The sequence below is a fragment of the Lutjanus erythropterus genome, chromosome 6, assembly GCF_056507025.1.
Source record: "Lutjanus erythropterus isolate fLutEry1 chromosome 6, fLutEry1.hap2, whole genome shotgun sequence".
NCBI classification, from domain to species: Eukaryota; Metazoa; Chordata; class Actinopteri; order Lutjaniformes; family Lutjanidae; genus Lutjanus; species Lutjanus erythropterus.
In genome coordinates, this window is record NC_139322.1 from 8,841,895 (window position 1) to 8,855,407 (window position 13,513).

Genomic DNA, 13,513 nt, shown 5'->3' on the forward strand with positions numbered 1-13,513 from the left:
AAGAGTGGCAGTAAAGCTTCATTTGCACTTTGAATACTGAACAGCCTCCATCTTTAGAGCTGCAGGAGGAGCGCGAGGTGAGAGGAGGAGCAGGATTCAAGATTATTTTTTGCTCCAGGACCTTTGACTGTGGTAAAGCTGAATTTTATTAACAATGTCCGACTATATTAAAGGAACAATTACACATCGAAAAATGAGTACTGCAGTACAAATAGTGAGTTGGAGCCATGGACTGATTATTGAATAGGTTGAAATCATATTTAATATACAGTCTATGGTTGAAGCGAGTTGCATCCCACTGCCCCTTCCTCTCCAGACTAAAGGAAGATCAGGCAGGCTGCAGGAACACTGCAGGAGTACAAGATGAGCACAGCATTGTAATGTGACGATAACAAGCGAGGACGAGTCCTATGCTGTAAGTTGTAATGTGCTGTAAAGTTAAGCCTGTTATCCCAAAAACAAAAACCCACTGCTCTGAAAATACACACTCTGGACTTTGCCTGTCTCACTGCCTGCCAGACTCCATTAACATTTTGCTCAATTTAACCGTTATACACATCTGCTCTTTCTAAATTATTATTAATGATTTCTTACAACTCACAAACAGAAACATACTCATTTTGTGTACATTCTGCATTAATTTGAACTCTAATTAATAGAACAGAAATTTCACAGGAGGGAGGAAGGGAGCGTCACAGAAGCAAATATTTCAACTTAGCACGTTTCCTTAATTTCTGATGGCATGTCATGGTCAGTTTATGATGAACAGAGTCTTTCCTTTGGTCTCTGCTACCTGTGATAAGTGCAAGTCATGCGAAGGGACCCTCGGCCATCTTTTCCGGTCTTGCTGCAAGCTCAAGAGTTTCTGGCATTACATTTTTCGCCTGCTTGAACTATTCTTTAACTCTTCCCTCTGCATTACAGCCCTCATGTTTGGTTTGGTCGTAGAGTAAAGGGTCATCCTGAGAGAGTGGAAATCCATTTTCCCTCCTTGCTTTTAAAAAGAATGGCTGAATGAAATGGTTTCTTGTCTGTAACTTGAAGAAAGTCAGTATTTTCTGCCCAGTACCCACCCACTTTGACATATGTATGTGCACCTTTCCTGTGAGCTGGCAGTTATTCTATTTTGTTCTACTTTGTCATGTCTTTTTGTCCATTTTTGTTCTCTGTGCTGTGGAAAAAGGAAAACTTCATAATTAAAATATATATATGGCTGGGTATCGTTCAAAGACTTTCGATACTGATCCTAGTACTGATACTTAGCTTTGATACCAGCTCCTGAATGATACTTTTTTTTGACAGGTTTGGAAAATCCCTTTTCATGAACAGAAAATTACACTTTATGGTACAATTAGTCAAAGCTGTTCAAAGACTTGGGAGCAGCTTTACTCAACCTGGATTAATAACTGTCAAACTGAAATGGTATTGAATGACAACATTTTTTGATTTTTAAGAAAGTCTGACTGTTCTGACATTCTGCAGTTCATGAACCTTTTGGGGGGTTTTTTTGTGAACTGAAAGTGTAAAGTAAAAGGCCTGTACTCTGCTGCCTACCGGTTACACTGAAATTTTCACCGTCTCTACAAGGTAAACTCGGAGACGAACCAGGGCTTCACTGTCGACGCGGAGATGACAAAGTCAGCCACTGGAACAGAAGTTACATTTCCCGTGGGGAGAAGGAGCCGGAGAACCTGAGAGATCCTGACAGCTCCTCTCCGCTGGTTTAGAGCAGCTTAGTCATAGAAGCTCTGACTGCACCGTGGGGGGAACCACATTAACACACACTGTGAGCTTACTGCTCCGCTGCGCCGCTGATGGCAAGCGTATGAAGAGTTAACCTCAATATGACAACACCAGCGAGACAAAAAGAATCTGAGATTGTCTATTTTAGAGAGAAAAAAGTAGCAAATTATCACATGATGTTAAGGCTACTAAAACAAAAAAATTGACCTAGTAACAGTGTTACTTAAAAAAAAAAATGGTTTGGTTTATTTCTTACTCTTCTGGATAACATTAAAACCTCCAGCATTAACAATGGATCCTGAAAGCAGGAACATTTTCACAAACCAAAGGCAACATTAAATATTTGGTGGGAGGAATCTGCTAAGCTTCCACAATTTGCAAGCTATATAAATCGTAGAAGAGGTGCAGACAGCAGGTGCTCCGTTGACAATGACCTCAATGACCCTTCGCGAAGCCCCGCCTCCAACAGCAACCGTCCAGTCAGAGCTTAGCAACTGTAAGTAGGTCTGTTTTTTTTTTTTTTGTCGTCTCTCCAAACTTGAATCACAAGAGTGCACATGCGGTGCTGCAAACGTTAGCATGTCTGGCTAACTAGCACTAGCTTACTAGCTGCAGTAGCTTTACCTGCAGCCATTGCTATTGTTAAATACCACTGCATCTGGATTTGTTCTGTGGAGGGTTTGAGGAGGAGGAAGTGAGCTGGCGCAGATTTCATGTAGGCTGACACTCTGATTCTAAGGACATCTCGTTCTGGCTCGCTGTCTCAGGTTTAAGCCGGGTTAGCTTAGCTCTTATCCCAGCTGTCTTCTGCCATTGCGGTCTGGCTGTGTGACCCGTCTCAAGGTTTGCTGCATTAATCGAGGCCCTGCGCTTCCTTTTCCCACATTAATGAGTGTATATCTGTTATTTATCATGCAGATACACCTGCCGTCTTTCTCCATCCGACCAGTGTTTGCTGAGATGTAAGCTAGCTTTAGCCTCAGTCTTTTAACATTAGCGTTATACCATGTATGCAGCTGTCAGGTAACTTTACATTTACATTTTCACAGGGTTCTTGTTTTAAATTGTGTCGGAGGGAGGGGCTGGAGACTTCTCAGCTGACTCAAGGAGTTAGCATTAGCTTACATCAGCCAGCTAAACTGTTTTTAGAGTAATTTTAGCCGACAAAATATGTCGTCGTCAGCTAGGAATGAGAATCTGCTTTTGTTTACTTCTTCAAGGAGTGTGTGTGTTAGTTGAATAATCAATTAGTCAACTGACAGCTATTTCAATAATCTGACAGTCATTTTCATCTTTTTTTTTTTAAGCAAAATGCCAAACTAAATTTGCTTCTCTGGATTCTCTAATGTGAATATTTGATGCTTTTCTTTGTCATACATTATTGTAAAACATTATCAAAATAATGGTTTAATATCTTGAAAAATGACTCTGTATCCAAGTCATTAATTTGAGATACTTTCTCATTATTTTGAGATATTGATTTATTGTTTCTCATTTGAGATAAGTTAGTCATTATTTTGAGATATTAAGTCATTATTTCAAGAGGGTTTGTCATCTGAAGACATCATCCTGAACTGTGGGAAATTATAACAGCCATTTTTCACTATTTTCTAAGATTTTATAAACAAAACAATTATTAAGACAATAACAGGCTGACTATTCCTATTGCAGCCCTAACACTAAATAAATATTTGGTTTGAGTGCAGGTTGCAATTCTCACCTTCCTCAACTGCCTGGTCCAGCTACCTGTGTAAACAACAACTGAATATAACAGGTTCAGGCACATTCCCAGGTGGCTGTCAGAAGGGATTATGGGAAATTGTAATGTAATGTAAATTACTACATAATGCAGAGACAGAGAAAAGCAAGTTGGGGGCGAAAGTATGTACATAAAGAAGGTAAATTAAAACCCTTCATCACAAAGTCGCTCCTTGGACGCATCGAACATCACAGGCTGGTGATGTTTAACAGTGTAAGAGGATCCACGGAGGAGAGGAGGGGTCCGCTGAAGAAGGACGAAGAAGTGGAATTAAAACCCACCGCAATTATCTCTCACTCAATTATTCAAGCTCATTGTTACCCGGATTCCTTATGGCGTTCTTAGGATCCTTTTCTGGACCCTTTGTTAAAAAAATATAAAGGATTGCACGCTTGAAAACACAAAACAACTAAAAACTGCCTGTGAATTCTTCATAATTTAGTGTGCATGTCGGAATAAAAGCCCACAGTGAGATACCTCAACTACTTTTCTTATAGCTCCCTTTCCTAAACGAAAATGGTAAATAAAAAACTCATTTTTATCACCTCTCCTTGAGCATTAAGTGGAGTGTGATTGTCTGAAATTGCACTCTGTTGCTGGTCATTTCTCACTACATAATGTAGGTACAGCTACTGAATTTTGTGTTGCTGATTTACACTCGAAATAAAAATGCTTCTCAGTAGCTCAAAGTCTCCTGGGGATTCTCAAGACTCTTAACTGAACCTCATTCATCTTTTGAATAAAAAATGAATCTTTACTGAAAATAAAAATATCTATGAACACTCCTGTTTCCTTCAGTAGAAACCATTTTACACAGCTTAACAGGACCATCTCCGCCCGACTGTAATGAAACTTGGCCTCGTTTAAGTTTTGTATTAATGGTGATGTATTATTTTTTTTATATTAAAATAAATATGCCCTTCACATCAAAGGGGTAATTCAGATTATTTAATGCGGGGCTGCATTAGACATTTCCACAGTCAAGTATTACCGTCAGTAAATGGCTAAATAAAATCAGTATCAGGTTAAGCGTACACTAGGGCTGCACAATTTGTCAGAATCACAATAGGGCCAGATCTAACATCCATATCGCAGAAATTCTTTTGAAAGAGGAAAATGTATGACAAAGCACCATTATAATGAAATACTGTAGTGCTGCAGAGATTCTAGGCCCTACAAATTTTGTTTTCTGATGGGAAACCGTTGTTAAGCAAGCCTCTCTCCAAGCCCACCAAACTCCACAGACAAAATCTGTCACTTTACCTCACAGCACAGAGGTGTTGCTGGGCTACCGCTGCCACGATCTGTTGATTTGTTTGTGTTGCTGTGTGACTTTGGTGTTTCAAAAAGTTAGTTGGGATTCACTGAAGTCACACAAAATCACTAACAGATCAGGGCAGCAGTGGACCAGCAACTCGTGTCCTGTGAGGTTAAATGATCAGTTTCACCAATGGAGTTTGGTTAGAGTAGAGAGAGACATATTTAGCTTATTTAACAGTAGTGTCTTGATGGAAAAGGCTGTCTGATGGCAAAGTAAAGTAGTGAAAATACTCTAAATATATTGTACACTTAGAGGTACCTTTTTTAAGAGGCTAAAATTAACTTCTGTGCTTGTATTCCTCTCTGCTTGTCCACACTGAGGGTGTACACTGGATTTATCTCATACAAACCCACTTCAAATAATCTGAACTATCCCTTTAAGGCAGTGAGGTTTTTAGCAATTAAATAATTTTAATGGGTACAACTATACAGGGGAGAACACTTAACACCACAGTGCACACTCCAATCTAAGGTAAGAGTGTTTCCATGTAGACCTTGCCCTCAGTGAGGTAATTTATATGTACAATCTCAGGAGTAGCACTGCACAGTGTGAGCCATGGCTATCTCAGTATGTCATTATCATTATTTATCTTTCAGGGAGGGAAAAAGGCTCTGAAAACTCTGTTCTCAGTTTCCATTAAAGGCCTGATGTGTGAATCAAGGGTGCTGCGGGACCTGAGAGCTAAATGGTCCATCCATTAAGCTCCATGAGGCAAAAACAAGCAGATCCAAGTCTGTTTACAGCATTAATCAATGAGCTGCCCACTCACAAGTCTCTAAGCTGCAATAGGTACCCGCGATCGCTACGCCCCTACTCTCAATGGTCCCCTCAAGGTTACTGCCTACTGCCTCGCTCCTCTCTCAGGATGGGAGCTGCATACTGAGTGCAGCGGCTGGTCAGGAGCCAGAGGACCACTCGAGACAAACTTCTGTTTTCTGTCCTGGCTGCGCAGGGAGACGTGTCGAGAAGTCTCAGGAAAGGCAAAAAAAAAAAGTTTGATTTAGAGGCTGCAGGTGTAATCAGTAGGTATCGCTAAAGGGAGTGAGATTCTGAGGAAAGTTTACGCAATTTTTTAACAAATTTGTTTACTTAGAGGATAAAGTATCTTGTGCAAAAACTGAAACATTTGCAGTTTATACTGGTGATGGAGCAGGATTGAGAGGAAGGGCGAGAAGGCAAAAGGGGGGAATCAGAGTGAAATACAGAATAAAGTAGCAAAGGGAAGAAAATACCAGAGATGAGTGGGACTGGCAAAATGTGATGATAAGGCATAATCTGCTGAAGGGAGAAGATAAAGTGAAGACAAACTAGGCAGCAAGGACGGAGGGGAAAAAAATCCAGCAAGAAGACAAACTAAAAAAAAAGCAACAAAAAACAGCACTAATGCCACACTGTGCTGTGACAAGTCTTGTTAAAGTATTTTGTTTAGAAATGAATGCACAAATCCCACCTAACACAGACCTTTTTTACGGCAATTATATATATGTTAAATATAAGGTGAACACAGGTGTTAGCATTGATGCTAATTTAGGTCCCGTTCCATTTAGGCTGGGTTACACCAACAAGGATTCATGTTTAAACCTGATTCAATGACTGTTAAACTTGCACCAAAACTTAAGAAAGATTAAATTTAATCATTGCTTTAAATCTCAGGTTAGTTTTTACTCTTCCATTAAATTTAATTCTGTTGCACTAAAACTTGGAGCTCCAATTTAACATTTGATTAAGTATTAACTTTAAACTTACACTTGAGGAGGTTTAACTTTTAAAATAGCTGCATTTTTGGACAGACTGAATTTAGTTTAATGATGCATCTCTGTTTTATGTCACTGCAGTTGATATTTTGGCCAACAAGTTTTCTCAAACTTATTGTTAAGCTAGCTAGCAAACAGTGCAACGTTTTGCTAACTTTTTAACTAACAATGCAACATTGTGTTGTTGTTTTTTTTTTACTTTTAGCTAGCTAGCAAACAATGCAACATTATGCTAACTTTTTAGCTAGTTAGCAAACAGTATAAAATTTTGCAAACTTTTTACCTAGCTGGGAAACAATGCAACATTAGAATGTTGGAATGGCAATTTTTTTTTAACTCTATTTAATGGATTCACTAAATTGAGATTGGTCCTAATTAATTATAAATCAGGATTTACTCATTTTGAAGCTAATTTTGCTCAACTCTGAACCCAGTCTTAGTTTAGTAGTGACTTTCCAATGAGTTAACATGCACATTAGCAGCACCATGGCTCTGTCTGACCTGAATGGAACCAAACCTTAATTAGTCACACTGGTATCACCTGTGTTTACTCAAATATTTCATGTCAAAATGGGTTCTGACGCCAAACCTCCACTACTTAGTCTATATCCTCAGTCCCAACTTTGAAATCTCCCGAGAATACAAGTTTACATCCACACCAGCCGGCTAACATCTGATCTGCCCCTCAGCCACCTCATCCTGGCACGGAGCAGCCATCAATGATGGATGATGCATGAATTAATCATGAGGAAGGGGACGGAGATATAAACACACAGTGAGGCCCCACAGGGAGCAGAGGAGCCTATGGTAAGCAGCCTGCATGCATCAAAGTGTAGCTGCAGCATCACTTAACATACAACAGATAACATTACATAACACAAGGTCAAGAGAAACTGTTAGCTAGCTTGTGACAGTGCGAGTGCTGGGGAAATGGGAAAACGCACTTCTCACCAAATTGGACTCTTAACATCCAAACAAAGCAGCAAAACCAACACAACACACAATTCAAATCAACCTCCAGCTGGTGTTCACAGCGCTACAATTAGGCTGCGTACACACTGCAAGCCTTAGTGCTCTGATCTGATGGGGTTTTGTTGTTGTTGTTGTTGTTTGGCTGGTCACATCATCTTTTTAACATCAAAAAATGTTACTCGATACCTCTTGCGATACATGGCAAAAAGGAAAATGTCCTTGGCGCACAAAATAGGATATGTTTTTGTCTTTTTTTAAATGAAAAGAAATGTTCAGAAAAACTCACTGAACACTGGTTTTGTTTTGCTGTGAGACAAATTTCAAGCAGGAAAATAAAGACTAAACTGAGCCGAGGTCTTGAACAAGCACTTAGATCTTTTCTGTTTTACAGCTTTGGTTATTTGAAATTAATGACTTGTTTTTAAACATGTGGTATCAAAAAAGTATCAGTAGTTATTCCAATGTTAGCTGGTCACTGTCCGATTGAAAGGATGGTTCCAGCTTCTTAAATGCAAGATTCTGCTGCTTTTCTTTGTCATCAATGATTGTAAATGAAGAGTCTTTGGAGTCTGGACTGTTCTATTTATTACATCTTATAGACAAAACGATTAATCGATTAATCATGAAAATAATCGCAAGACTAATCAATAATGTATAGAATCACTGGTTGCAGCTCTAGAACTGATGCACATACTAGAAGAGCAGCAGTGAATACAAATACCTTCGTTATCATTGCACTTGTACAATGAGATTCAGTGCTGTACCAAAGCTACATAGAGAATTTAATCAAAACATGAGCATAAAAATATAAACACTGAACATTAAGATCTTCCACAGCATAAAATATCAAATATAACAAGTCATACAACTTGAAATGCAGCACATCATATGGAAGTAAACGTGGAGGCCACTGAAGTCAGCTTTATGTTTTAATTTACGAGCTGATGTGCAGTGAAAACAGTGGATTTGGGAGCAGATGTTAAAACGGATGCAGAGAAAGAGATCCAAATCTTTAATTACAGCTTTTCTGCGGAGCAATGGCTGCTGCTTCTGGACGCAGACGTGTGTTGATGCAAAGTCAGAGCCAAGAGCGGTAGGATGGTGACGTGACTGGCTTCACAGGCACAGATTTCATCCAAAATTTCTGGACGTGAAGCGTTACTTTTAACCGCGTCTGTCGGCACCACGGGGTGACAAGGGAGTGGATTTTCACTCCTGTGTCATCTCGCACCCACAGAAACACTCCTTTCCCATCCCAGTCCTGGAAGAATGACTCCCGTCTCATCCCGTTCCCGTCAAACCACAGTCCACACAAGTCATGCAGTGGTCAGGTGGCTGCAACGAGTCACCAGAGCAGATAGAACAGAGAATAAAAAAGAGCGACTAGCATTATGTTAAGTGCAAAAAAACAGTGTTTATTCGTATTAGAACTAAATATTTATAGCCTATATAAAATCTGATCTATTCTTATTATGAATTCCTTTGACTTTTCTCCTGTTCCAGTCCTGTAATTAATAGTGACACTGACGCCCATCCTGCAGGATTCTTGAAAAAAAGTAATCCTCTAGTCAGTGTATCTCTTCAAAAGTCACATAAGAGAGAGACAAGAGACACACAAGTCACATCAATTCCAATATGAGGTCACATTGCCAAAAAGAAAGAAAAAAAGCAGATGATACAAGCAAAAACATCAGATTTGAGCCACTTCTGCCTGCAGTGTGAACGCAGCCTTAATGAAACGTTTTGTCTCATGCGACGCACAAAAAGTGAAACTCAGCTCTTTGCATTGAACGGCGACAACACTGTGACAGTCCTTGTGCCAAAGTGTGTCTCCGGGCTGGCGCAGCATCCTGGGGATTTAAGGATATGGACCTAATTGATTCAATTAGACTTGGACTCACCTCAACGCTGCGAGCGGGCCGACACTGTCTAAGCTGGCAAGGCAACCATTAACAAATCCCCGCTAAGTGTTGTGCAAAGTGCCACTCTCAGCAGTGCCTCTATCAAATCCATCCATCCACACAAACACATACACACACAGCCCCTTTCTGTCCCACATGACTGATAGGTTTGACTGTCAGTGTGTTTTTGCACGTTTAACACATTCATTAGGCTGCATGTGTGTAACAGGAAAGAAAAACAATAACGGACACATAAATCCAATCAATAAGCTTTTAGCTGAGCTTACAGACTAAGAATTACAACAACAACAGTGCAGAGTGTGTGTTTGTGTGTGTGCTTTTAATGACTGCCTGTACATGTGATGACTGTGTGTTAAGGTTGTCAAAAGTACGCTTGCAACTAATGATGATTTTTATAAGTGATTAGTCTGTCAATCATCTTCTTCAGCAATCGATTAGTTGTTTGGTCCATAAAATGTCAGAGAACTGAAATCTGTTGATCACCATTTTCCCAAAACCAGAGTTGACGTCCTCAATTTATGATGTCCACCACCCAAAGATGTTCATTTTACTGTCATAGAGGAGTCGAGCTGCAACTATTTTTATAATCATTTTTTTAAGAAACAAAAGTCAAAATTCTCCACTTCAAGCTTCTTAAATGTGAATATTTTTTGGTTTATTTGCTCCTCTATAACAATAAACTGAATATCTTTGAGTTGTGGATGAAACAAGCCATCTGACGATGACGATCCTGGGCTTTGGGAAACACTGATCAATATTTTTAACCATTTTCTGACATTATATGGACTGAACAACTAATCAATTAATAGAGAAAATAATCGACAGATCAACTGACAATGAAAATGATCCTTAAATGCAGCCCGGGTAAAGAAACCAAAAAAGGACTCAGAACAATTATTCAATCATCAAAATAGTTGCTGATTCATTTAACAGTCTAACTAATCATTGCAGCTCCAATCCAAAGTTCCACATGTTTAAAATAATACAAACATCTGATAGTACTGAAAGTGCCAAAGCTATAAAAAAAGATCTAAGTGTTCATTCAAGACCTCACTTCAGTTCAGTTTTCATTTTCCTGCCTGAAATTTGGCTCGAAGCAAAACCAGACAGTGTTCGGTGACTTTTTCTGTACTTTTCTTTTAATTTGAAGGCATCATATGCAACATTTTCCTAAAAGACAGAATATATAGACTCATGGAAACGTAATCTCTTCCAATCATCACTTATGACCCACTACATGTGTGTGATGGTGTCTGTATCTGCAGAGACCCTGCCCTCTGCCTGTATTCCCTTATTTTTCTCATTATTTTGCACTGCTCTGGACGCTTTACCAACCAAAAACATTGGTATTTGATGTTCTGGGATCAAATTCTACCATTAAAAAAGAGAGAAATCTGTGTGAAAAATGTGTGTCTATGACCTTTTACTTTTTGCTGTGGCATTAAAAGAGGCTTTGTTTTTACACAAGTGTTTAACATTCTGGCATCATGACATGTGACATGTGAGTGTGTATACAACCCCAGAATCAGACAAACAACACTTACGCATGGATGCAAAGAAGATTACAGACTGAGTTCAGACAAAGGGCTGCAAGCTTAATGACCGTTCCCTGGCTTATGTTACAGTGCATGCAGATCTGGCCACTATGATGCACGAGCATGCAGAAACACAGCAGCATGTCCCTCACTCATGCTGTTTGGCAGGATTGACCTGCTGCAGCAGAAGCAGCACTGTGGAGACTGTTCTGTCTCTGCAGGGATGAGTAAGAGGCATGTTGATAAGACAGTTTAGATATCCTCAAGACCGCTGAAAAGACAAAAGTGACCTGTGGACTACTCAGAGACACACCTGATCCTTCAACCCTACAGGCAAGCTGGGGCTCAGCTGTGAGGCTGTACCCACAATCCCCTCTGATTTATTCATGGCACTGGTCAGACCTGTTCCAACAAACCATTTTAATGCACCTCACACAGATGACAGGTTTTGAGGGTGGGGTTTGGAGGGGGATCTTTGTGATTCAAAAAATGAGAAAATGTGGACACACACCTGGTTTCACAGTCTTCATGCGGATGGGCTCTCTGAAGTGGCGGATGACAGCCAGCGTGTCACGGTTGGTGAGTCCGCTCACCGGAGTGCCGTTCACCTCCAGCAGCACGTCCCCGCTGCCGGGGAACCTCCCGGCGTGACAAACCAGCGCCTCCGAAACTATGTGTCCGAGGTAGGGGAACTCTCCCAGCTCCGCGCCGCCTCGCACCTCCACCACCGTGACCAACTCCCCGGAACCCCCCCACGACACGGTGCACTCCTGCACTTTAGTGGACCAGTGCTTCTTCTTCTTCAGTGTCTTGGACATTGTTGGTTAGCTCTTGTGAACCTGCAGGGAAGTCCAAGAACGATCGTCCTTCAACGCAAAACCCGCTTCTGCTCCTTAAGACGCAATGACGCACGGGAAAAACATCGCAGATTAGAGAATTTGAGGCTGATTTCTCGTGTTGTATTCCATTCCAGGAGAAAATAAATCTTTTTTCACATTAAACTTCCTCTCTTGGTGATCGATCCTCCCATTGAATCACTCGAGCATCACCTGTCTGCGACTGGGATGCGAGACGAGCTGCGTCAGTGTCGCATTGAAGCGGAAAGTGCTGCTTCTGATGCTGGGGCGTCTCGACCCCACACCCCAGCTCACAGCAATGTGCACTTAAAAAAACAACAGCAGCTTCCTTTACGACGTAAACCCCGATATTACAGAGCGGGAGCCCCGCAGTTTGTGCGCACCAGAGACAGAAACCGTCAGTTCCAAAAGCGTAGAGTGAAAATTCCACTTCAGACTTGAGAAAATTCCACCCACATCGACAACACCGCCCAGAAAAGAGTTTAACAAATACAAAGAAACTTCAAAAACTGCTTTCCAGAGAGATTAATCCGCAACTCTCCGCTTTGTGACAGCTCTTCCACCGGAGAAACAACTTTACTGTGCGCACCTGTCCTCCTCTCCTGCCCTCCTCCTCCTGCGCGGTGACATCAGCAGGGCAGTCCTTGGAAACGGACAAACATACCTGTCCTGTCCCTCCTCTGAACCGGGCGGTTATCTGGTCCTTTCTCAGCTGAAGCCCCGCTTTCTTGTTCTCCGTTACGCGCCCTGCGCTCCTCCCTGCTTTTCAACAGGCACTGAGGGGATTTTTTCTCCACTAAAAACTACGCAGCAGCAGCATGAAACAGTCGTGATCCGATTAGGCTTCACTCCATAACTTTTTTTGATCTTTTTCCGTGTTGCTTTCCTGATTGAAGGGACTCCCTTCCAATTAGCGGCCGGGGGCAGGTCCTAAAGGTTCTCCAGTGAGCCAATCCTGACTGACCGGAGGCGGGTGGTTTGTGGTTGGGAAGCGCTGGATTTTGTTTCCATGGTGTGTTTAGCAAGGCGGAGTTCCGGCACTGGGACTCATGTTTTCACGTGGGAAATGTTTATCATAAGTCCGGGATAGTCGACCCACAGTCTGTGTGTAACTGGGCTGCAACTTCTCTATGATCCTTGAGCTTTATTGTGTAATTTTATGTCCATGAAATGCGTCTGGAGAGCCGCAGAGTCTCCTGTTCTCAGGACTGAGGAGCAGGACGCCTGATGGAGGCGATTTCTTGCGCAATTCTGCTCCCTTGTGGTTGAAATGATGAGCGTCTGACACCTCGTTCCAAACAGCAAACAACACATTAACAGCAACACAGTAAAAAAAAAAAAAAAAAAAAAATCCTACGAAATACTTACAGCACAAAGATACATAGTGGTATTCATTCATCCATATATTCATTCATTCATTCATTCATTTTCTAACAATAACTATATGCGTGCACTCTGTTGGCACTACTTATATTTTTTGCATTATTTTTATTATTATTATTATTATTATTATCATTATTATTATTCCATTGTCTGTTTTCCCTTATTTATCCTTCCTTTTCCTATCCTGTTCATTCATTCATTCATTCATTCATTCATTCATTCATTCAGCCTTTATTTTAATCCAGAAATGCACTGAGGTCAACCTCA

General features: G+C 40.9%; 1 protein-coding gene across 1 annotated transcript in view; it reads right to left on the bottom strand.

The window, feature by feature from the left end:
* magi3a (membrane associated guanylate kinase, WW and PDZ domain containing 3a) overlaps positions 1-12,730 on the bottom strand; it is a 209,515-nt gene extending 196,785 nt beyond the window's left edge. Inside the window, exon 1 of the mRNA XM_084720430.1 lies at positions 11,518-12,730. Within this exon, the coding sequence (XP_084576556.1) occupies positions 11,518-11,824 (307 nt within the window). The 5' untranslated portion in view covers positions 11,825-12,730. The remainder of the gene's footprint in view (positions 1-11,517) is intronic.
* Between the last annotated feature and the right edge of the window lie 783 nt (positions 12,731-13,513).